Consider the following 26,456-nt stretch of genomic DNA (forward strand, 5'->3'; position numbering starts at 1 on the left):
TCGTGGATTTGTGGTTTGATGTGTGGAGCAGCCGTGTCAACGCCGCAAAATGCCGAGGGTCTGCTGTGCGCATGTGAAAACGGCAGGCAGCGGTAGTCTTTTTCTCGCGTACTTGTTCACGCTGTAGTTTTGCGCACAGGTGCCGTTTGACCGTAATTTGTCGTTTGTACGACGTTCTGAGCCAGATGTTTGGCCAATTCTGCCAGAATGAATCGAAATGCGCATCGTCTGAAGCGACGGCTGACGAAAAAAAATTCGCCGACGTGAGACTGGTGGCGCCATCTCGTGTGCACCAAGGGAAGGAGTGCTCGGCTGCGATGAAACAACGGGACGCTGAAACCGCTGCGCATGTACTCGTTCACTTCGTGAATAACAAGACGTTCCCTGCTTACAGAGGCGCATTTCAGTCACTGCACATGCCTGGCTCCAATCCTCACCCGTTGCTTCATCGCATCTATTCTCAAAACAGCTACTTGCGCGCATCAAGCACCTGCCGCGCGAGAGTCGGCAGCCGACTGTTATGCTCACGCCGCCGGCCACACCTGCTCCGATGGCATAGGTACAGGGAGGTCTACACGCGTCAATATCTTCAACGATTTCTACGTTTTTTTTTTCAACAGTGTGTACTCACGGCACCTGTATTGTGCATTGATGGCTTTCATGTTTTACGCGCTAGCAGCTACCCATCCAAGCGGGCGGAGCAAGCCGCTTTGCGCAGAACGCAGAGTAAATTCCTTACGTCGCCTGACATTGCATAGCCTGAGGCATAAGCGTCCTCGCTCTGTTGAAACCAAACATGGCAAAGCGTTTGCGTGAGTGCATCACGCTGGGCGCACCGCCTCGGATGCAACACTGTCAATGAGGCGTGCACCTCTCGTCTCGCTAACTCATTCGTGACAGGTGCGAGCTTGCGATCCGAGCCGCAGGAACCGCGTTTAAATCTGGTTTCCACCTATGATGCCGCCCCTGATCTCTCGAGGCGAACGCGTGTACATGGAATGCACAGTGTAAACACCACTTTGCTGGTCCAGACTCTCTCGGCACCACGGAGGGGGACAGCTGCGGCGGGTCGTCGTCAATTTCGCTTGACGACGCGGACTGATCGTAGGCATACGCCTTTGTCGTTCGTGGTCGTTCAGTAGGCCGCTCATCCAAGTCGGAGTCATAAGTTCCGCTCATGCTATCGCTCTCACTAGAACTTTGCATTTTGTACTGCGCAGCGCGAGGAAAACAAAACTGCGCAGCCGGCCAGCTCGCTCCGCGGCTGCTGAGGGTAGGTGTGACGTCAGATCCGCCGGCTTGTTGTCGGGAGCGCTTTGCGAGTTGCGCAGTGGCCGCTCATAGAGAGTCAAAAATAAAGCCATCCGCTCAAAAGTAACCCGAATAATGACTATATACTATAGCAATCGTGTCTTAGGAATGCAATTGTGGGGTTTTCTCTATATTCTCCGATTTTTATTCTGTATCCCTTTAAGCTTTGGCTCTGCTGTCACACAATACTTGCTGCGATACCCACGCAATTCAAAATACAAGTAAAAGATCCCCAGCGAATCAAATCCAAAAACACAGAGAAATTGAAGCCTGGTAAATCTTACAGCCAAAACTGAACGCTTACCCACTGAAGCAGCACCATATCACCAGTCCTTCTCCGCCGTATCCAGTCAGTTGCAAGAGGTGGTCAATCCCAAGTCGCCTCCAACTTGATCAGGATACCGGTCGGTCACCATGTGTCAACGTCCATCAGCTGCCGTTGCTGTCTCCGAGTCGTAGGCCGATCTCACCGCTGCCAACCAGATGTAAGATTCGTCGGGACGATCTCGCCGCTGCCACCATTTGTTAGAGTTGTCGGACGATCTACGACCTGTAGGCCGATCTCACCGCTGCCATTCAGATGTAAGATTTGGCAGTCCTAGCTGTAGGAAGGAGCTTGACTCTTCGTCGGGACTTAGGAGAGCAGGATCTATTTACATGTTATTTACAGTTTAACATGAGATGCATCGACAGTCTAGCGTGACTCCCAAATGGAGCCCGCAAGAGGAGCTACAGCAAACAGCTTACGAGCACACAGCTCACGAGTACATTTCAAGCACGACAACGAGCACACACTAGCAGCCGACAATCGCTGCTTATCAGCACTCCGCTCGACGTCATAGTTCGACGTCATTGAAGATGACCCGCCCTTTTGGAGGAGGAGGGCTCACATACATGTGCCGCACACACACACAGGTGTAATGGTCCGGAGCCGACGTCAGAGGGGCTTCGTAGAACTCTGAGCCGTTCCGGGTAGCGGGCCCGGGTAGCACATTGTCTTGCGTCTTGGTCGGCGCGTGGGAAGGAGCCTTTGTCAGCGTTCCCGGGGCAACTTCCCCACTCGTAGCAGAACAGGGCGGCGTTGTCGTGTTGCGCACAAAGTCTGCTTCGTCGAACTCGGAGCCGTCCCGGGTGGCGTGCCCGGGTAGCACATTGTCTGGTGTCTTGAAAAGCGCATGGGGAGGTTCCGCCAATTACCTCCCCTCGAGAACTCCCCTGAGCTGACCCCTCGCCACGTGGCTGCCGGTTATCCGCAGTTCTCTGAAGTGCGCCACCGTCCCGGTTGGATCGGAACACGTGCAGCCGGCTGAAATAGCTGCAGGCCGATCCTAACAACACACACAAAGGGGCTCTTAATCACTGCAGGGCGCCCGCCAGACTGGCAACGACTCAAGACACCCATAGCAAATTAGGGATCCATCCTCCATTTCGATTAGGCATGGTCTTTCCATCATCCTTTTTGCACGGGGTGTTACACGCCAATCGTAACAGCATCTCCGGCGAGGGAGGAAGATCCCGACGCGTAGGGGCCAGCAGCCACTGGGCGAGGGATCGGCAATTCAGCAACAGAATTTGCCTCCGTGGTGACGAACCCTTGGTTCGTATCTTGTAGATTCCCTGGAGTCGTTCATTAGTCCTCGTGGCGCTCTTGTATGCTTTTTCTCCCTGGTCCGGTCCGGTGAAACCGGACTTGCAAACCGGTCTCGCAACTTTTCGTCTCCTGTTTGGGCAAGCGACCACTCCAGAACAGTTCCGGACCCACAACCACGAAGCAAGCGAGCACAAGGCCACCCTCCCCCAAGACACACCAGGCTTTACAAAAAAAGGAAAACCAGCTACTGCTTTCCCATCCCTTTCACGTGCGTCCTCCCCCCCTAAACACTAAAAACAGCCATTTCTTGAAAGCGTTAAGACGTGGTTACGAAAATCAGCTAACAATCAACAACAACTTTGTGATAAAAAAAACTTATGGAGAAGAATACCAACGTAAAAATGACATGGAAACCAGAGTGAGCGTGATGCATTCGCTACTCTAGGGGCAATGACTCAGACCGTCGGCATTACTGTTAAGCTTACACTTCTTATAGGGAGTATCGAAGGTGTACTGTTGAAGAGCCTAGCTCCAGCGCAAAAGATGGTCGTTTTTTGTAGACATGGACAGCAGCCATCTGAGGGGACAGTGGTCAGTCTCTATGGTGAACCTTGAACCAGCGATACAGCAAGCTAGCTTCTGCGCCGCCCATACCAAACACGCGCATTCCTTTTCTGATGCACTGTATGCTTCCTCACGAACTGAAAGCTTTCTACTGGCGTACAGTACGGGGGGTTCATTTTTGTCATCTCTCTTTTGACAAAGCACCACCCCCATACCCCGGTCGCTGGCATCACATTGAAGAATTAATGGCTTAGAGTAGTTGGGCGTGTTGAACACTGGGTGACTCTTAAGTACTTTCTTTAGCATACTAAAAGCCTTTTCTTTTGCGTCATCCCACTTTACCATTTGTGGTTCTGTTCTTCTGAGAGCATCTGTTAAAGAACTTGCACTCTCGGAATAATGTGGAATATATCTTTGGCAATAACCTGCCAAACCAAGGAATGACCTGATGTCCCGCTTGGTGCATGGTTGCGGGAAGTTGTCTATTGTGGCCAGTTTAACCTCTGAAGGCCGACGATGGCCTTGCCCTATTACATGACCTAGATAAGCTACCTCCGTGCGCCCCAATTGGCATTTGGGAGCCTTGACAGTTAAGTTGGCCTCTCGTAGACGACACAACACGGTTCGCAAGTGTTGCATATGGTCCGCCCATGATGAAAAGATTGCTATGTCATCGAGATACCGAAGTGCAAAGTCCTCCATTGCCCGTAGCACCTGGTCCATAAGGCTGGAGAAACAATAGGGAAGATTCTTCAATCCGAAGCTCAGGACTTTCAGCCGAAGGTTCCCTCTGGGGAAATAAACACCGCAAGCCTGCTTGCCCTCTCGGTCAACAGAACCTGCTAGTACCCTCTGACTAAATCGAGCGTAGAGATGAAATTAGCACTGCTCACTCTTTCAAGCCTTTCCTCGATATGCAGTATTGGGTAGGTCTGGTCGTTCGTGATTAAGTTGAGCCTGCGGTAGTCAATACACGGTCGCGGCTCCTTTCCTGGGACCTCAACCAAGATAAGAGGCGAGGTATAATCACTCTCTCCTGGCTCGATTACACCTAACTCTAACACCTTGTTTATTTCAGCGGCCATGACTTGACGTTGACGAGGTGAAACGCGATAAGCTTTCGAACGAACTGGGTCCGATGAGAGTTAACTCGATATTGTAAACGATCGCAGTGGTCCTGCCAGGTGTGTCCGAAAATGTCTTTAAATTCAAACACAAGTTCTCTCAGTTTGCCCCTTTGATTGGGATTCAACTCCGCCTGCTCTACTAGCTTGTCAATGGTCTCGTGAATCTCTTTTGTCCCCGTTATTAATGTTAACTCCGGAAAGTCGACAGGCATCTCCTCAGGTTTGTTTTAAGCGACATGTTCACAATGGCCTCCCTATGCCGGTAGGGTTTAAGTAGATGGCTGTGGTACACTTGTGGTGTCCTTCGTTTTCCCGGTACCGTGATAATGTAGTTTGTATCAGATAGTTTCTGAATTATGTCAACCAGTCCTTCCCATTGAACCTGTAGTTTGTTTTTCAATGAGGGTTTCAGAATCATTACCTTTTCCCCAATGTTAAAGCGTCGCGTTCAAGCCGTCCTGTCATAGTAATGCTTAGCATTGCTTTGAGCCTTGCACATTTCCTGCCCTGATAATTCTTGAGATGTGTGCAGTCTGTCTAACCGCTCTAGCATGTATGCCACAACCGAAGGGTCGTCTGCCCGGCCTTCCCAGGCTTCTCGAACAATGCGAAGAGGGCTCTGAAGATGAAAAACCTCTTGACTCATGTGGTGCAGTTCGAAGCGCAAACATTGCTGCAGGCAAGCAAACCTCCCAATCGGCTTTGTGCTCATAACAAAGGGCTCGCAAATGCCGTTTCATGACTGAGTGGACTTTCTCTACCGTGTTTGACTGCGGGTGGTACACTGAGCTATGAATAATTTTAATACTACACATTTCCAAAAACGTCGAGGTCAATGTGCTTGTAAAGACGGATCCTTGATCAGACTGGATTTCTGCAGGAAACCCTACTCGCACGAAGATAGACAAAAGCGCATTGACGATTTCCAACGAGCCTAGTTCTTTGAGGGGCACTGCCTCTGGGAATTTCGTTGCGGGGCATAGTACTCGTACAGTGAGAATATGCCGATAGCCAGACTGCGTTGCAGGAAGTGGTCCCACTGTGTCTATTATGAGCCTGCGAAACGGCTCCGTGATATTGGGAACAAGTTTCATTGGCGCTGTAGCCTTATCTCCGGGCTTGCCTATGCGTTGACATGTGTCGCAGCTTCTCACGAATGCTTCCACTTCCCGAAAGCTGCCGGGCCAGTAAAATTACTGCAGTAAGCGGTCTTTCGTTTTCCGAATGCCCAGATGCCCTGTCCGAAAGCCCCCATGGACCAGATGCAGGAGCTGCTCACAATAGGGATACGGCACCACGAGTTGGTCGAATTGCACTCCCTTTCGACTGGTGTACTTTCTATAGAGGACGCTTGACCTCTTGAGGAACCTTACGTTCTGCTTGGCCACACCTTCTTTCGCGTCTGGCCTTAGGTTCCGCAGGGTGGAATCTTTTTCCTGTTCAGCAATCAATGTGGCAATAACTTTCTACTGCATTCTGCCTCTCGAGACTTTTCAGGCTTCGGCACTTTTCTGACCTCTTCATTAGCTAGTGTACTTTCCGCAATATCCCCTATAGGGCTGTCCTGTTTGGTGCTGGTTGACGAATTCTCTGTCAAACCTGTTTCCTCCACCACTGGACATTCGTACACTGCCTTGGCCGCGAGCTCCCTTGCCTTGAAACGAGTTAGGGCTTGTACTATTTCTTCACTAAACCAGATTCCCCTGCGCCGCAGCAAATCCTCGGATTTGTTAGAAAACAAATATGGATACTGCGGCGGGAGATTTGCAGAGATGGCGGCTTCAGTGTCCAGTACTCCAAAGGGGCCTTTGATGCGAATCTTTGCCACAGGGAGACAAACACTGGAGGCCTCTACAGCTTGCCTTATCCAAGCACATTGTCCCGTGAACTGGCCTTACTCCACATACGACGAGTACACCACGTCTATTGTGGCTGCCAAGTCGCGAAGCAGCCGACACGGTTTGCCGATTACCATGAGGTCTCGAATGTATGGTTCTAGCAATTTCAGATTTTCCTCGTTACTACTTAGTGACATCAACACTAGCTTGGGATTTTTGTACCCCATGGAGATATGCCCCGTTTGCTGGCAGTTGTAGCAAACTACTTGTTTCTTTACCTAAAAAGCTTCTTTCTTTTGCCTTTCTGCCCTCTATTCGGGTGTCTCCTCCTTTCCCTTGCTGTTCTCGTCACTATTTTTCATCGAATCTGACCTTTCCTTTGATTTATACTGACTCGACTTTGACCATCGCTCAGGCTTGTTGGGTCTGTAGTCATCTCCTTCTTAGGAGCTTCATTGCCTTCGAACGCACGGCGAGTTACGTACTCCTCAGCGAGATCGGCCGCACTTGTGATAGTGTCCACGCCTGGCCTATCCTGAACCCAATACTTGATGTTTTCTGGCAGCCGGCGGAAAAACTGTTCTAATGCAACACACTGGATTGTCTTTTCAGTGTCGCCGATTGCACCCTCTTCTCTGAGCCATTCTTTCAGGTTTACCTCCAAGGTGTATGCGAAATCTGAGTATGACACGCTTCTGGTCTTCTCGACCTCCCTGAATTTTCACCTGAATGCTTCTGCTGATAATCTGTACTTTTTAAGCAGACTCGCTTTAACTTTATTGAAGTCCTCTGCTTTTTCTTTCCCCATGCGGGCCATATCAGCTACCTCACGTGGCAGCAACATAAGCAAACGTTGCAGCCACATGTTTCTCGAATTTTGCCTGCTCACACGTGCGCTCAAACTGCACCAGAAAAAGACCTATGTCCCCACCTACTGCGTAAGATTCCATCAAGTCTGTCATTCTGCGCTCGCTTTCTCGTGCCTCTGTGCTAGGTCTTTCAGTATTTTAAGTCTTCAGAAACTCTATACAGTAAAACCTCGTTAAACTGTACCCGCTTAAACAGTAGTTTCGTTTTAGAAGTAATGAAGTCAAATCCCTGACTCGGCAGCCATTGAACATAATGTGTTTTGTATCCGCATAAACAGTACCAGCTTATTGCGTATGGATCGGTTAAAACGTAGCGTTTCAACTTTTCATTGCGCAAACACGGCGGTGTGCCGTCTCTATCGGGCGGCCCGGCAGAACAACAAGTCTCAGAGATCGGAACAACGGCCTCCAAGCGCCCTGTGCGTTTGCACGTGAAGCCACATCAATATCAACATGATTTCGACGCCGTGCCGGAGAGCGTTATGGCGCCGTGCAAGCGAGGACTCGCGTCATTCCGAAGCTCGGATAAAAAAGACGCCGGGTGTTCAGCATAGAAGAAAAATGAGACATCTTCTATGCTATCGAACGTGATACGAAGTCGGCGTCGGCATGCAACAGGGATCTGCTGTTGACTACAGTATGTGGCATTTGGAATGTGAAGAAGTTGCTCCGCAGCGCTGCTGCGACTGCGAAGACATGTCGGCTACGAGGTTCGACTTTTCGCCATCGTTGCCTGTGTTGTTGCCGCAGTGTCCACTAGCGACAGTGATGAGGACGACACGGAAAATGACAGCACAGGTGATTCAGGCCCGACAGTGGCATAAGCTACGCGTTATGTCAGCCTCATGAATGAAATCGTCGCAACGAGAACAGGGGCGCGATAACGTAACTCTATTCCAAATGAAAAGTATTCCAAACTCCGGCACTCGGCAATGAAAAAGGCGCCCCCGGGACTTCTGCAGCACTACTGTGCATGTGCACGGAGAATACGTATCGCCAACGAGGGATCTGCCATGCGAGTGTTTGCCGAGAAGATGGGGCTGGCTGAAAAGCTGGCACGCAGCTTCAGTAAGTTTGAGGCCGCTGTCGTCGTCATGCTAGGCCGCCGCAGCATCAAACGAAAATAACACTTTTGTCGCACGAAGTGAATAAATACTGCATGTTTTTTTCCCCTTTCATCGCACTCTCTCCAAGTTCCGTTTTCGACAGGTAAGTGGGCGATCTCATGCTATTTGGTTAAACAGTACTACCGTTTAGTACGTACTTTTTCCGAGCTCCGGCCAACTACGGTTTAACGAGGTTTCACTGTATCTAGGCGCCTCATTTCAAGTGCATCACGTGCAACATGGTCGCGCTCTTCTTTGGCCTCGCGTGCTGCCTGCTCATGCTCTTCTTTTTCTTCTAGGTGCTTATGCTCTTCCTCCTTATGTGCAATGCTCTCTGGGCATTCCTTCAGTTCATCGTCGTCTGCTTCGATCGCCTCAATGATCTCCGGCTTTCTCTTCGATTCGGCAATTTGAAGGCCCAAGTCTCTGGCCAAGTTAAACAACTACGGCTTCTTTAGTGCCTTCAAGCTCATGGCTGCCCTTAGTGCTGCTAACTCTTCACTCTATAACAACCTCGACGTACTCAAAACTTCTGTCAACGGTGAAAGAAAAATCACTGCTTTGTACTTCTCAAAAGTATACGTAAAGCCAAGTGATATCTCAGTGAAGAAAAGCCATGCACTCACCATATGCAGTCATGAATCCCGGCACCTTCCTTCCGAAGTTGTCACCAGGACAAAGAGGAGACAATCTCTTAGATGTTATCCAAAGTTGGGGCCTCTGGGGTATGTATCCCACCACTGCCACCAAGTTGTTGCGACGCCAGTTACTCTAACCTCGACCGGCGTTACTACTGGGTAGCGTGGCGTTGTCGGCAGGTTGCCGGCATCCGGTAGACCATGGCGACCAGGCAGAGGCGAGACGATTTTTAGTGCGAAACTTGCACTGTTTATTCCATGGTTGGTGAAGGATATAAAAGAAGAGAATAATCAATAATACATTGCGGGGCCGCTTAAGTAGGCGCGCTAAAAATCGTAGGCGGGATTTTGCTCACGTCAACGTCACATGACATGTACTGAGTATGGTCTATGATGGGCGGCTGCTCCCTCTCTCCTAGGCAATGTTGCACGTGCTTGCCTCTGCTGGCGGCAACTCGTGGATCCTGTTTGGTTCGCGGAAAGGAGTCTCCCCTTGAGTCGCACAGTTCGCAGAAGGCGTCCCTTCCACCTGTCACGCACACACACAAAGGGGCCCTTAATCATTGCGGGGCACCCTCCAGACCAGCAACTACTCAAGCAAATTAGGGATGCATCCTCCGTTTCGATTAGGCATGGTGTTTCGATCATCCTTTTTGCACGGGGTGTTACACGCCAATCGTAACAATGTGCAAGTTTTGTTATCGTGCTGCTCCTTTTATTGTTTATGCAGCTTCTCAACATGTTAGTACCCGAAGAGGGTGACCATGATGATGTCAATGAAAACTATGTATTAGGCGTTCACGGTAGTTGCCAGTTGCCTGTATTTACCTACAAGTATGGTTGAGGTTGTCTTAGAATAATTAGGTGAACCCATTTGCTACCATTAATGGCACCAACTTCCACGTCTCCTGTGGGACTGATTTTTTCCTACATGCATTTTCAATTTTTGTCCCTTAGAGGATGTATTCACCTTGTGCAATGGTGAGCTGTTTGATTCCATTTGAATTCTTTAACTGTACACATTCATGTTAATGCTGAAGCATCATAAGAAGGAATTGCTCAGTTCTCCAGGCTGTTGCTTCCTGACATTCACACTTCATGAGTCCTGAAATTGAATGACAGTTGCTGTCCTGCAGGGAGGAGTCATTTAAGAGGAAGCTTTAGCTTGGGAACTTCTATCTTAATGACCGGAACATAGACAGCATTTTTCTCGGCAACCTCGGCACCGATTTTGATTAGGTTTGTTTTATTTAAAATAAAAAGTTTAAGAGACACTAAAGGCAAACATTAAGTCAAGCTAAAGGGATAGATTAGTGCTTGAGACTGTCCAAGTCGTCAATATTATCGAGAACAGAGCTTTAGTAGCAGGAAAATTGAGGTAAATGCAGGACACAGACTTCCCTGGGACATTCCAGTACCAGGCTGATGTGGAAGGCACTCCTCACTGTAATTCTCTCAGTAGTACTCAACCACTCCTAATAAAAAGATCATTGTATTGCCTTATAAGACAAAAGAAAATGCTGCTTGTCCATTTCTATTTGATTCTATTTGAAAAAAGGAACTCTTTGAAGTTATCCTTCACAGCGACGCGGGTGGTCAAAAGGTTTCATTTTCTCCACTCTGCACTGCCCGTGCTTTCGCGTTTCAGTAGTTTTGTTATGGCATAGTGCTGCACTGGTTTTACTGACTCTCACTCGCACAAACTGCAAGTAGCAGAGAATTGCACGTCTATGTGGAATCGCGGGTTTCCCGAACGCTCCACACTGCTTAACCAAGAGCAGTTGCAGCGGCGAATCCAGCACTCTATCTTGGCTTGGTATCTCCATGGCCACGTGTTTGCGTTTTGTGCAGATAACTGTAGCGCTGTCTGTCAGGCACCGCTTTACTCACTGACGGCAGTAAAGGGCAGTGATGGCAGATGCAACATCACCACTCCCTTGTAGGAGGCGGGCAATTTGAATTGCGCTAAAGGTATGTAGACCATTCAGGTGCAATTTTCTCTTAAGCTAAGTCTTTTCTTGACATGATGATGTAGGCACTCCTTATTATAATTCTGTCACTAGTACTCAACGATTTGTAATAAAACTATAATTGCATTGTATTGTAAGATGGAAGAAAATGCTACTTGTACATTTCCATTTGATTAAAAAAAAAAAAAAAACTCAATGTCACTACATTTGAAAATGATGCAGGCAGTCAAAAGGTTTCGTTTTCGCCTTCCAGTAGTTTTATGACATAGTGTTGCACTAGTTTTGCTGCCTCGCAAAACTCACACAGGCTGCAAGTAGCAGAGAATCCCACGTCCATGTGATGTCGCGGGAGCTGCCCAAATGGCCCATGTCACAAGAGCAGCAGCAGTGGCAACTCCAACGCTCTGTCCTAACTCTGTTTCTCCATGGCCATGCGTTTGCATTTTGCGCAAAAAATGTGCCATCTGGTGGGCGCGTTTTTACTCACCGATGTTAGTAAAGAGTGTTGATGGCATATGCAACGTCACCACTTTCTGCTTGGCAGCAGGCGATTTACAATTAGGTACACGGAGCCTTCAGATGCAATTTTCTCCTAAACTAAGTATTTTCTTGACGTGAAACAAGTGCTGTGAGGTTTCTGGAAGGGCATTTTAACAGATACCATTGACTTAATTTGCCTTTAGTGTCCCTTTAAATCACTTTCCATCTTCGCTATTGAAGAAGTGTCCATAATTTGCTCATTGAACTTTGTTTCTGTTATAGCAAGCAGTGGTAAATAGCGCAGAAAATTTTCACTTTTAAGGCCGTGTAAGAAATGGAAATCCAGTTGTAACTAACTAATGTAAATAATTGCTCGAACTATTTTAAAAATAATTCACATGCTTCTATTCAGAAACAACCTTTGAAAGAACAGAAAGGAAAGCTATATTGAGCTCAAAGCCATTTATAGTGACTAGTTATATATAAAACATTTCCTTTTACAATATTTCGAATCTAAATGTAATTGAATTGTTTAACACTACAGCAGCACTTCAGTGGGAATGTTAGCTTGTCAGGTTGGGCAGAATGTGATGCCGGTAGGAATCTGTGCATTGAAGGTTGTTGTAGTGTGAACTTACTGTGTTTTCTTTTCTATAAATTGCACCTTTGTGTTGGACGCATCTCTTACTTTTCACGACTTTCGCATAAAAAATTGGCATATAAGGTCCACCTATTCTAACTCAGTCGACTTGATGAAACGTGATTATGCACACTTGTACACTCTTTGTAAAATGTAGTACTCACCCATTTCAGGCTGCTAAATTCCTCTAAACGGAAGTTTTAAGAGCTGCAAATTCTAGCAGAATAAAACTTAAACCAACACTCCTCAAAGTCCCAGAAAACTGACTTTTATTTCACTTCACTCAAAGCCATCGAAGGCCTCATCCTCCAATGCATTGTCTAAATGTTCAGCCACTTTGGCCGGCAGCGTCACTAGGTTACTGTTGTTGGCCTCTGAAAAACTTCTATACGACATAAGCTTGTCGTTGGCGTGGAACGCCCAGGACAACCACACAAACAATGATCACATCATGCCTGAACATATGCATACAAAAATTATACATACAAAAATTTTGAGCACGCTTAAGCTTCGCCTTTAAGAGTGGAACATGATAGCATTCAAGGATCCCTGACTGCTTCTGATGTCTCCCGGCAACTGGAGCCTATGTAACCGTAATGTTTATCGGGAAATGTGGCTGCGAACGCTATGCGCGAAGGTGGGCTTTCTGGTAGAAACACGGCCTCTTGCGAGGGTCGCAATGCGACGGAGGTAAGTGCCAGCTGGAGGTATTGCAAGGAACTGGGGGCGCCGCTCCATGGCCCCCGAGGCACCCGCGCGCTGGTGCCCGCAATTGGCAGACGCTGCGGCTGGTTTGTGAATGGTAGAAACGCTGGAAAAGGGGTTTCTTTGAGTTTTTGCGTAACAGAATTATGTTTTCTCGTATAGTCAAATTACATTCCAAGAGCTATCATGTCTGTAGGTTGTGTGTAAGTTATAGTTTATGATTTTTACACGGCTGGTTTGTGAATGGTAGAAACGCTGGAAAAGGGGTTTCTTTGAGTTTTTGCGTAACAGAATTATGTTTTCTCGTAAAGTCAAATTACATTCCATGAGCTATCTGTCTGTAGGTTGTGTGTAAGTAATAGTTTATGATTTTTACACGTATTTTAGCTTAAGAAATTCAATTAGTTCACTAAATTCCTTGCGTCACATGGAGGGCCTGGGTTTGCGTAGTTCGAAAATCTCTTCACCGAAACGATGTCCAATGCCAACACCGGATTTTCTGCGACACGGGCTCCTTAACGCTATTGCATTAAAAGCGAAATGGCTGCCGTGAGCACTGCAGCTACTACTGGTAGACTTCTGAGACCATGGTAGCTGAGGCTTCTCGCACAGGCAACTGATGATGACGATAACCAAGTGGTGCTTTTTTTGATGGACAGATGTTAGGTGCCACAGCGTAACAATGAAAAATTGCAGTGCCTTTTCGTTATTTATTGCATAATTTCTATGGGTTTCACCTTCTTTCTTATGAAAAAGAAAGGCTAACCTGTGACAGCCTACTACTACACATCACCTCGAATCACAGCGGCCACAATGGTGGCCTTTACTGCAGTTGCCTCACGGGCTATATGGCCAGCTCTAGAAGGTTATATCTGTTGCCACGGTTGTTCGACTGTTAAAACAAGATTGGTTTTTTGGGAATGCCACTGTGCAGTTTCTCGCACTCTTAAAAAAAACAATTTGCATATTGATTGCCCCATTGCACATGTTTTTATAGCATGTACATAAGATGCACCATTATATAAGATGCACCACCGAACATTTTGGAAAAGAACATGTCTTATACTGTGGAAAATATGGTATGTTGAATTCATGTGGCATGTATAAAGTGATCTGCAACAGAGTATCGTCTTGCACTGGAGGGCAGCTGCTTCAAATCTGAATTTGTAACACTACCTACCTACCTCCCCTTCGTCATAGTAAACAGGCGCACTTCAGTGGTCTGCCACAGGTGTTGGCGTCCTGAAGTGCCTATGGAATGGCATTTTCATTTTTATGGATAATATGAGGCAAGCAATTAGATTTGTACCCTACCTCTTGATCTAAACAGCTGTGAACACCATGCCTGCGGAATGAAGTTCAAAACTTAGTTTTCTGGGCGATAAGGGAAAGAATGGTCAGTTGCCTGCTTACAACCATTACCTTTTCTGCCATCATCCAAGCCTGCCTTCTCACTGTTTGATTCTTAGGTGTGGCTTCCTGTATCATCACTAGAAGGAAAAGCAGCACAGTCAAGTCAAAGGAAGCAGTATCGATGCCTTCGTGCTGGAACCATCTGCTTCATGGAAGGTCCTAGTCATTGGCCATTGAATGAAACTTCATTTACCCTTAGATTTGCTGATTTTTGGAAAGTGGTCCAGGCGGCCTGGTAGGCTAGGGCTGCATCTAAGATTCTGAGGTAACATTTCAGGCAGGCATATTCGAATTGCTTACTTTGCTCCTTCCGTGCATATTGTGCCCATTATCTAAACATGGCCTCTGCCAAGGCTACAAAAGGGAGAGAGAGAAGATGAGATTAAGAAGTTCCTTCAAATACGTAAATATTTAGTTATGGATGAAACAGGAGAGGCAACTGAGCATTTCACAGAAGGGGATAACAAACTATTGAACTAAAGAAGAAATTAATGCTCCATTGAAGAGTACTTTACCAAAGGGCATGCAGCTTCCAATACTGAGAGCTAAAGTACTGAAGTAAATATAACAGCAATGAAAAGGGGCTCTCTGCTAGTGTAGCGGTAGTGCAAGTATGTGACGGCATTTTGCTGCATTCTGTGCTGGTCACCAGGTCCACCTGCTTTCTTATTGTGAATGGCCACTTCTCCTGGGCCCTTGTTGCTTTTTCTTGGAGTCTTTTGTGGACCTTCTTTGTCCTAGTCAGGATCAGTTTCCTTTTTGTCTTCAATGCCTGCCTCTGCTTCCCCTCTTACTGTTCATGTGTCCACTCACTTGGTCTTTCGTCTTTAGTATGGTGCCCTGTGTAATACCATGGGATTGTAGGTGAATGTTTCTACTTAATAGTATCAGTGCTAATTGCTTTCTGATGTTGTACAGGAGCTGAAGTTGCTCCCTTAAGTTGCTGTGCTTGAGTTCTGCGGCTTGGACCCAAAGCAGTTCATTTCCATTGCATAATTGTACCTTTCAACTGAATACTGTATTTTCAGCCTACACATATGGCCATGATACTTTTGTTATTCTGAAGAATGTTAAATTCAACTGGTAACTAAGTCAGCGAACATTCCTTGGTAGAATGGTAGTTAGCACCATATGGCTAAGTGCAGTTTCACGTAGTGTAAATATCCAGTTATCCAGCTTGTGACTGCAAATCATGAAATGCTATACTTGTAGAGGTCTTGTTGAACTGGGTGTAGTTAATTGAATGATACTGTCATTGTCACTTGGAGAGGTTAATGCAGACCGGAGATTGTTTTGCACATTTACTTATACCTATATTATTGCAAAGCATCATAGAGTATGGTGTGGTCTTGTAGTACTGCTGCTTCTGCTCTCCTTGTCACTACCATAATCAAGTCTAAAACATGCAATTCAAATGCTTAAGTGAAAGTTTGTGGTTGGTGCAGTACCGCAAGCATCAAACATGGTGTGCAGAATGTTGTCTCAAACTAATGACAGCACAAACAGAGCAAATTATAAATCTACCATGTGCATTTTTGTAAATGGGAAGATAATTCAGAATTTTCAATAAGCTATACTTGTGACTGACAGCTGAAAGGCTATTCAGATTCCAAATGGCTTATTCATTTTGTGTTTTCTTCCAGTACATTGATGACACAAGAAGCAGTCATCACAATCAGGGGCGTGCCTTTGAGCAGCTACTTGGAAGACTTCGTAGCCAAAGCAATCTCTTCAAATGCGGGAAAGGTGAAAAATTCTCATTTTTATTTTTTTGTTGAGCTCTTGAATTAATTCTGCATTTCCAGCTTTTTCATGCACTTAAATATTGTCACTGAAATCATAAACGCCCTGTAACACATTTTAGTGAAAGTGTGGAAAGGTCTGGTGCTGAAGGATGTTGCCTTGTTAATCTTTTCCAGGAGACAAGTTTTTTGTGTGTCATGTATAAGTGGAAGTATAAGACATTGCCCATGCTGCACTTACATGGGCTGCACTTTCATTTTGTAGTCCCTTGTGAGCTGCAAGCTATAACAACTTGATGTGGTTGTCTGCAATGCACCACCATCATTATGCAGAGGTTTGGTACCAATGTTGTGGTATCATTCTCTGCCAAGAAATAGCACCACCACCATGTAATTTATGAGATTTCAACACTTAGTTTGGCCTATCTTCAGCTGCCAGCATATTTTGACTCTGAAGAAAGCTCACAATTAACTGTCACTAAATGTTATAGCTAGCACTCGAAATTCTCAATTGACGGGAAAAGAGACATCTATGTGAAGACCAGAGTAATAGCACAAACATGAGGGATGGACAGAGGAAGTGAGACACACAAATGCTAACCTTTCCTTTAACAAATTTTCTTTGATGCAGGGGAGGTAATATATGCAGTCTGTCTGATTTTTCAAAAACACTAAGGGCCGTGGCCACAGGCGCCAACTATTCCCCCATTCCCCCCAACATGTCATTGCCAGAGTTTTGCCACCCACATCATTTGAGGTTCCTTTTGACTTAGCTCAACGTTTTCACTTAAAATTTTATTGTGGCTAATAGCTTACTGCATCACTTGTTGGCGCGGACTTGCAAGGATTTTAATTCAAGCTTTGCTTTATTTCTGCAAATCCTGACAATGGGAGAGCAAGTGTATTAGAAGTACCAGCAGTGGCTGCATCATCCGTATTTTCTCTCTTCAACGTTGTTTTAAATTTCCACTGTAAACACCATGCATGTATAAATATATTTAATATATGCACAGCACAAAGTTTATTATATTTTTGAAGAGAAGGAGGCAGCCAATTAACAATTATTTCTAAATGTTCAGATAGCTAATGCCTAGACAATGAATATGTTGCTGTATGTTCACCTCACTTCAATATGCTTTGCATGCTTTTTCGACCCTGAAAAAAAACCTGTAGACTTTAGTGACCCCTTGGGCAGTCTTTTATCAACGGCATGTGAAATGCACGTGAATTATATTTGTCTCAGTATAGCTTCTCTTTCCAGTAAGCAAAGCTAACGACTCATTAAAAAGCACTTCTAATGATTTACAACATTTATTAGAGCTGGAAATATCGTCACTTGCATGCAGAGGTCATAAGTATATACAGGGTGCCTTAATTAACTATCATGCACCAAGATTGAAAAACAAGCAGTGCTTTACTCAAAGCATATTGTTTCCAGTACAGTGGAGTAGCTGCCAGTAATTTTTTCGTTACTGAGATTAGAGGTAGATAGGAAGATAAAGGTAATTGTAATTAACTCAAGACATACTATCATAATTGTCGGTGTCAATGAGCATTTGTAGACACAGCCAAGAGACATCTAACTGCGGTATTTCCAACGACATACTAATTGTGTACTAATTTTTTCCGACTGATAAATAAACCCTGAGAAATATGGCGGATGCCACATGACTGCGCTCTCAGCCGCATCATAATGCAGCACCCTCTAACAGGCTCCTTCTGAGTTAGCCAGTATGAAATGAAGGAAATAACAACAAAATCACTGTCCAAGCACTCCGTACAGACGGTTAACCAGTGAAGCTGAAACGTGCCGCCCCGGTGTTTATGACTGGATTAATCCTGATGGTTCATTAAACGACAGCTTGGTAGGATGCCGGATCCTTGGTACGCAGTTGTTGCTTGCGCTTGACTGCACGAGCCTGTTCTTGTGCGCGGGTTGCAGCATCAGGGCGGTGTAAATGAGCACGTTCTCAGTTCTGCTTGTGGCATTGCTGATCGAAAGCTGCCTGCTCCTCAGGAGTACGTATGATGTGTGGCCTGCCCATTTCTGAGCCAGGGAGAAACTGCAGCACACCTGCTTGGCTGCGACGGAGAGCAGTGACGTCACTACTGGTGCAGCCAATCGCGGGCCTCTCTCGTTTTTTTTTTTTTTATTTCATGCATTCACATGGGATTGCGCCGAAAGAGTTTTCAGCGTACAGGCGACAGACGGACGGACGAATCGGCTAGCTATATACAGATTCGCTGTAAAAGATCGTGATCGAGCTAGTGCCTTATCTGCCACGCTTCAGCCGAAGTAACATGTTGCATTTGGAAACAGGCTGTGGTAGCTGTTGTCTTAGCGTAGATAAAGTGCACAAATGGTTCTTTTTTAAAGCGAGGCTTTCTTTGCCTCTTCCTTCGACTTTCCCACTGGTGCTGCTGTGACTGCTGTGACTGCTGTGGCCGCTGCTGTGGCTGCTGCTGTAAACTCATTTTCACCCCACCACATCGAATGTGTACAATGCCCTCTGGAGCTCCCTGACCATCGCTACATTAGTCTCTTGACAGCTGTAATTATCCATGACTCCCCTCAGAAGCATTGCAGTAACTGCAGCGCTTCCCTTTCTACTATCCTGCGAGGCCAGAGGGGACGCAGATAGAACTGTACAGAGGAGAAGGAGAGGGAGAAGAGGCAGTTACCGTACAGGGGAGGGGTGATGAAGGTTACCTCAGAAGGCAAGGAAACCCTACTACTACTATACGACAGCGGTTGTGGATAAACAGGATAAGCTTAACTTCAAGGCTCGGTACAGTATGTTGCTGCTATTTCTGAAAAATAAACGCCATGCAAATATGTCAAGCGGGCAACTTACGCAGGGCGTGCAGAAGCAGAGCTGCATTAAAGCGCAACGCAAGGTCCAGGAGACACTACGGAAGCGGTCGACTGTCAAGTCAACACTTCTGTGTCCGCCGCGTTAGCTTTACGGCTGTGGCATTGCTAGAGGTCGCTGATTTGATCCCAATCACAGCAGCCGCATTTCGACAGGGACGAAATAGAAAACGCATATGTTCTTAGATTTTGGGACACCTTAAGAAACATCACGGTGTCAAAATTAATCCGGAGTCCACCACTACGGCTTGCCTGATAATCTGAGGGGTTTTGGCACATACAGCCCCATAATCCAATTCCAGTTTAATACTTCTGCCACAATGTGATGTGCCATGTGAGGAAATGTTGATGCTCAACCCTCTCAGAGGTTGTGAAATATGGCGCACAACACCTCAAGCAAACACCTCTCCCTGTGGGTTCTGTGTACTGCACAGACAAACAGTACTGGTGCCCGCAAGGTAACGGTTAACGTCTACTCACCGCTCTCATGTTAGACTAAACGTTGAAGAAGTTAAGCTTAACCATAAACATCACTGCTAATTATCAATCAAAGCATCCAGCACGGAAAGCTTCGCTGTCATCGATTCCCACAGTGTGTGGGATTTGCACAATATTTTTTTGCCACAAAACCTATCGGCACAAAAGGGAATTGACAGTGTCAGTGCAAATGCTTAGAGGTGCATTTTGTTTCGTGCCGGTCCCCATGTCTTTCTCTAATGAGCAGAAGGTAAAAATGACCCTTGCCTTGGGAGCTGCAAATGACAAGAAGAGGAAGGTTGCAAATATATATCAGTCATGGAAGTGTGGCGGTAGACCAAACGTGTTGACTATCATCAGAAATGATGAAAATCTGAGACAGACCGGCAGCTTCAAGAAACAGCGGTGTAGAACTCCATCTGATTCCTAGCCTACGCACGGATGTTCTAGTATTTATGGCCTTAAACCCTCATGCTAGCGTGCAGGACGTGGCCACCCAGGTACCAATTTCCAAGTCATCAGTTGCAGGATTCTAAGCGATAGCCTTTCACCCATATCACCTTAACCAGCACCAATGCTTGGAAGATCAAGACCTGTTGAATCTTCTAGATTTCTTGAATTGGGTCCTCACAATAGCTGATGACTCACCGGACTTTTTGAGCAACATCATGTGCAGAGATGAAGTCAATTTTCACAGAAACATCAAGGTAAACTTGCATAATGCACACTATTGGAGTGACTACAATGCACACTGGGTAAAGCGCAAACGGCACCAGTACCAGTGGTCGTTCAATGTGGGGTGTGGAATTTACACTGGTGCTTTAATCTGTCCCATTTTCTTTGATGACACACTGACTGGACGGCATTATGTGGACGAAATCCTTGGAGTGGTGGATGAGTTTCTCAGCAAAGTCCCGCTGTCACGTATTCCAGTTCTGTGGTATCAGCAAGATGGAGCACCAGCACACAATTTACTTTCTTGAACGTATCGGTTTTGCCTTTTCTTATCACATGGGTCGCTTTGCGGTCTGTTTATTCCGCTTTTATTTGACACCATAAATGTGTTTTTGCAGCAGGTACCGTATTTACACGATTGTAAGTCGACTCGAATGTAAGTCGACCCCCCCATATCGCGTGACCGGGAAAAAAAAAAAGAAATGAGCGAGCATACCCGAGGGCGCATTCGATAACGAAAATTTATTAGTAGCCGACATGGTCACTGGACTACTCGACTTCACTAGTGCTGCCATCGTCATCGTTGCTGCTGTCCCACAGCGCATCGTGGTCCAGCGAAATTTCAAATTTGGCAAACCACCGCACCAGGACATCTTGCAGAACAGCAGTACACGCCAAATGCACCCAACCACACGCAGCCGTCAGAGAGGCTCTTTTGACAGGTCCGGTTGGCGTAATTTCGCAGTCTTCTGCCGCCAGCCATTTGTTGTACTCACGGCGGAGCAGAACCTTAAAATTAAGGCGAAGGTCCGGGCTTGTTTCATGACCACGTCGCAATTCACTGGCAGGGACCGATCACGCATTTCAGCGACGTACGCCGCAAGCTTAGCCTACAGCTCCGGAAAGCGTCCAGACTTCGGCACGTGGGAAATTTCTCACTTGCCGTCACATTTCGCTTCGCTGCAGTCGCCACTCTCGCGCCACCCGTTCAGAAACATCGAAATTGCGGCCGGCTGCGCAGTGATTTGTTTCTTCGGCGCAAAGGATGGCAGCCCTCTTGAACGCTGCTGTGAGCGAGTGCCGAACGATTAGTGAGCCTGGAGCACTCATGACGACTGGGGAAGCATAGAAGTAGCACGTAGCCGGCAGTCAAGTGGAACGCGTCAAAAAGTTGGTCAAACCAATACCAATGCCTTTTAACAGAGAAAGAAACCCGCGAGCGGTGTCTGCTCTTCCATGAACTACCGATACTCCCCGCAAGCGCCGCTGTTCTGAGAATGCCGCCGCAAATGGGAACAGCGGCGCTTCCATCAACTATCGACCCCCCCCCCCCCCCCCATGAGTGTTGCATTCAATGTAAAGCTCTCAAAAATGTTGAAAAACCCTTCCGAAAAGCGAACAAACACGTGGGATAGCGAAAAGATAAGGGTAGGGCCATAGAGCAAACATAAAATTGTAACTACATTGTAGCTCCCGTTGGTATCGCTTTTTTTTTTGGCGGGGCCATGTTTCGGTTTCGATTGTAAGTCGACCCCCCAACTTCAGACTTTCAAATTTAAAGAAAGGGGTCGACTTACAATCGTGTAAATACGGTATACACTCTCATGAAAACTAAAACCATCACTTTAATTTGGCTTTGGTCCAAACCAAATTTCTGGCACGAAATATAGCTGTGCGCGCACTCTGTCGATGCGGTGCAAGTAAAGCCGGGAGTTTTAAACATGTTATGTCTATTAGAGTGCTTTTCACGTTTCATGCGTTGTCTGTGCAGGTGCTACTTGACCATCTCCATCGCTCGTCGCACTTTTGTCTTTATTGGGGGCGACTGGCCTATGTGAACGTCTTTGTCTTGCTCAGGCCCTCCACGTGCATGCGCGAGCTCCCCGCTGCTTTCCGGCCCCTTCTCTCCCTCTCTTTCTGTACCCTCTTTCCTTTCCCCTAGAGTAGTGTAGCTAACCAGATGCATTTCTGGTTAACAGCCCTGCCTTCTCTCTTTATTTCCTCGTGCATGGTTAGAGCAGCGCTTCGGCTGCATTATCAAGGGGCTTTTGTTATCAGTGGGATCAGTCGGCCTTGAGAGATGGATAATAAGGTGACGTGGAGAGGAAGGAATAGCTGCAAAGCTGTGAAACTTGCTATTGGTGCTCCTTCCGTATTATTATTAAGGTGATGCGCTGTCTCTTTGGGTTTTCACAGGCAATAACAGGCAGTGCAGTTGCTTTCAATCAACTTATTTGAGCACTCGGCTTTATAATGTGGGTGGGAGCGCAGTCACATGGTATTTTTAATATTTCGTGAGGTTTGTTTGCTAGTCGGAAAAATTGCACCCAATTAGTACGTCGCTGAAAACACAGCAGTTAGATGTCATTTGGGGGTGTCTGGGGTGACTACAGATGCCTCATTGACACTTTGATAATTAGGACAGTACTTCTCAAATTAGATAATTAATTGCAATTGTCCAATTAAATTTCAGGAACGAAATAATTATTGGCGGCTACTCCACTGTACTGGAAACAATATGCACTAGGTTTTCTTCGAGTAACGCAACTGCTCTTTTTTTTAAGCCTTGGTGCATGATAGTTGGGGCGCCCTGTATAATGCACTCAGTAACCGAAATAAGGCCATGCCGGATTCACTCGAAATCAGAATCAACAGCAGTTATGCGCAGGAGCGCTTATACTCAGACTCACAGAAAGAAAAAAAGGTACATAGAGAGGCTGCAGTTTTGCCTGAAAGGCGAAGCAGTATTAGTAATAGCAAAGTATACGACAATTGCACGAAGGAAGATTACACCGTCAAGAGACGCCAGATTCTTGGTGGTGGGAGGGACTCGGGCTGTGGAATTGAATTGTCTCCTACTATGAGGTCTTTTAAATTCTCATATAAGGCCATCACTTCAGTCAACAATTCTTCAAGGTCACACGAAATTTCTTAAAGTGCAAAAAATAAAATATATTTAGAATATAAAATATGGCCGTGACAATGAGCGAAAAATGATGCAGTCGAAAAAAATGAATGCAGGCCTTTTTTTGCCCCCAAGGGCTCTAATTACCATAGAAACATCCGAAACACCTCTGAGGGCCCGCCAGTACTCCATTAGGTGTTTCTGTGCTCATAATGTGACGGGAGAGGGTAGGGGCACGCTTGTATAATTAAGGAATACAAACTGGGTTCCGTGACAGTCAACCCTTGCTACTTTTGGTATGCTTCACGCAACACATCGCATATTTTTCACCGCCTAACACCGCTCGCTGTATTGCAACGAAGCTGACTTTTGCGACCCGTCATTATGCAACGCTTGACCCATGCCGTGCTTTCCACGCTTCAAAACCATCGACAAAGATGACAAAGGCGGTGTCGGTGCCATTGCTTACTGCAGTGAATTCTTGCAATGAAAAACACAGCAGTAAACAACGGGAAGCTTGGTGGTAGTGAACGTCGAAGCAGCTAGGCCTAGCATATGTGCAGTGGTGGCTACGGCTACCAATGGGGTGTCGTGTAAGAGCATTAGTTCGAGGCTGTGAGGTAATCAAAATGGTATCAGTGGTGGATTCAATTAATGATGTTTCAAACATACAGCGATGGCAAAAAGACTGATAAATCGGACGGTGAAGGGTTTCAATGTCCAAAATTTCAGGTGTTCTTATACGTTAGCCCTATGGGTCAGTGCGGTGCCTTGAAGGCATCTAAATTATTGGGCATGTCTGAAAAATTTCGAGTCCGAAAAATTGGTCGTTGACTGTCCACACGAATTCACAGGAAGTGTGCGTGTCGCACAGCCATGGCTTTGAATACTCTGAAATCGGCCTGAGAGAATGCGAGTTGTTTTCCCGATAACCTGACAAATGACGAGCTGACGCGTCTTGTGCCCAGCCTGTCAATCATTTCACTCTTAGTTACTTCTTACAAGCGTCTCTTTATTCTTGCAAATAACCGTATCTACCTGATTTTCATGGATTTATAGTGAGAATATATAAGTGCACTTGAATGTAACATGCTGCTGATCTATGAAAAAAATAATATAGCATGCCCCTATGTTTGCGACAAGAAAGGAAGCATGCAGAATTAAATTTCACAGAACATAATGAAAGCGGTGTGTTATAGTTGCCATTTGTGCTTCATTGGCCACAAACAGGAAGCACACGTAGGGCGGTATTAACGAGCGATGATGTTTGGAGATACTACTACAGTAAAACCTTGTTAATTTGGATTTCATTAGCCCTAAGAAAATCTAAGAATTTAACAGAATGTCAAACTATCAAGGGTGTCAAGAAAAGAAATAAATGCTTACTACGTCACACTTCTACTGAATTAATTACAAATTGTATCTCTTTTGCGCAAAAGCAGTGTAGAAGCTGCAATTCTCGTCATTCGTGACTGATTAGCACTCGCAGTAGAGAAGGCATCATGACTTCCTTCACAGCACAGCCATGACACGCATCTTCATCTGAGACACTCTTTTCACTACCATGCGCACACCTCAGTTATTTATTTATTTATTATTTTTTTTTTTTTTGCCAGCGAACTGGTTGCCAACAGATCCTCTGTCCATTGCAATGTAGAATGTGCGTCATCCTCGACAGCTTTTCACAGAGTCAAAAGGAAACTGCTCTTTGCCGCAGCCGCTGCAGATGAAACCGTGGCTGCTATTGAAGAGATCATGGACAGCAACCTTGCGGTTCTGGAGGCACGTGGCTGACACATGCACAGAATCAAAAGGAAACTACCATTTACTGCAGCAACTGCAGATGAAGGCGTGGTCACTATCGATGCAATCATAAATGGCGACTATGCAGTTTTGAAGGCACGCAGGCGACATGCGCACCGAGTCAAAACAAAACTACTGTTTGCTGCAACTGCTGTGGAAGAAACGCGGACGCTATCGGTGCGATCATGGACGGTGGCCTTGCAGTTCTGAAGGCACAGGGCAGACACGTGCACTGAGTCTAAATGAAGCGGTATAGTGTTTGCCACAACCGCTGTGGATGATAGCTGTGGCTATTGACGCGATCATAGATGGTGACTGCACGGTTATGAAGGCACACAGCCAATGCGGTGTTATGTGCGGCGATAAGTGCAATAATGGCTTTACAGGTGCAAATTTGACGCTTTCTCCACTTGCCTTGTCTAGCCTCCGCAAGTGAAATTCCTTCCCTGCGTTCTCCCATATCGGAGCTCATGGATTGCATGATGGATATGTCACGGGCCCCACCTTCATTTTTTTTTTCGCTTTTTTGCGGTGCAGCGCACTTCCACTGATGAGGTCGCACGCACGCTGTTGTGATTGTCTTGTTTTGTGCAGCGCACGATTTTGCATGCTGTGCATGAGGACACCTGGCTATCGGTATGAGTCAGTGCTGCACGAATACTGAGGCAGACACAAGCGGATCGCAGAGCATGATCACATGCTAAAACGAGGTAGAAAATAACAGTTTCGGTGTTTGCGCAGTCAACTGCACGACGTGGGAACAAGCAGACGAAACGGAAGTACATCTCTCTTGCTGTCTATTCAAGCAACATATTACACAAATAACAGATGTTGCCTTGAATAATTCTCGAAGTCACATGTCGCCACAAGCAACGTCACAGCACACACACTTGTATGTCACCCTCCGGCTTGGAGCGCAGCGGCTGCGAGAGAGAGAGAGAAAAAACTTTTATTTTTACGCCAGCGTCCGGCGCTCAACCCTGGTCGGTCAGCTACCAGTCCTTACCCAACACGTCTCTGACGTGCTGGATAAGCACCGGCAGGAGAATGTTAGTTGCATGGGGTGGTGGAGTGAGCCAGTCCGTCTATGACCGTGGCTTGATGTTAGTGGGAATGTTAGAGAGGGATGACTGCAGTTTGGGTTGAGTGTGAGGGCAATGCCATAGACAATGCTCTAGGGACGGATATTCTGTGCAGTTCGGGCATTTCGGTGGCCCAGGTAGGCCTTGAATATAGTGACGGAAAAGAGGAGTCACTATCGAGTTTGTTTGAAGTCTTCGGAGAATAGCGCTGTCTTCTCGCGAGAGGTTAGAAGGGGGAGTAATAAAGGCGACGGCATTGGCGCGAAGTTGCTTTAAAAGTGATGTGCGCTCCTTGTGCAAAGTCTTTCTGTGTTCCCTTGGGTTAAATTCGGATGGCCATAGGCACGGGGGACCCGGAAAACTAACTACGCAGGTGAGCTCATGAGCTCGAGAGTTCCCCCCCATGCCTTGGTGCCCAGGTATCCACTGCAAGGTAACATAGAGCGAAGGGTGTGCATCCAAGTGACATTGAAGTAGGCTGTGTATATGCTCAGGTAGCAAGTTGTCGCGAAACATGCGGCATGCATCTTGGCTATCGGTGCGAATTAAGATGCGTTGGGTAGGATGATGAGGCCGGGTGACTGCTTCGAGAATAGCAAGAGCCTCTGCGTCGGATGGGTCGGGGACTCCTATGTGTGCGTTTACATG

The 26,456-nt window shown here is 46.5% G+C and overlaps 1 protein-coding gene across 1 annotated transcript in view; it reads left to right on the forward strand.

Moving 5' to 3' along the window:
* The window catches only part of LOC142590435 (PRELI domain containing protein 3B-like), a 59,095-nt gene that overhangs the window by 21,971 nt on the left and 10,668 nt on the right, over positions 1–26,456 (forward strand). The window contains exon 5 of the mRNA XM_075702542.1: positions 15,896–15,998. Coding sequence (XP_075558657.1) covers positions 15,896–15,998 — 103 coding nt within the window. The remainder of the gene's footprint in view (positions 1–15,895; positions 15,999–26,456) is intronic.

Source organism: Dermacentor variabilis, chromosome 1 (assembly GCF_050947875.1).
Source record: "Dermacentor variabilis isolate Ectoservices chromosome 1, ASM5094787v1, whole genome shotgun sequence".
NCBI lineage: Eukaryota > Metazoa > Arthropoda > Arachnida > Ixodida > Ixodidae > Dermacentor > Dermacentor variabilis.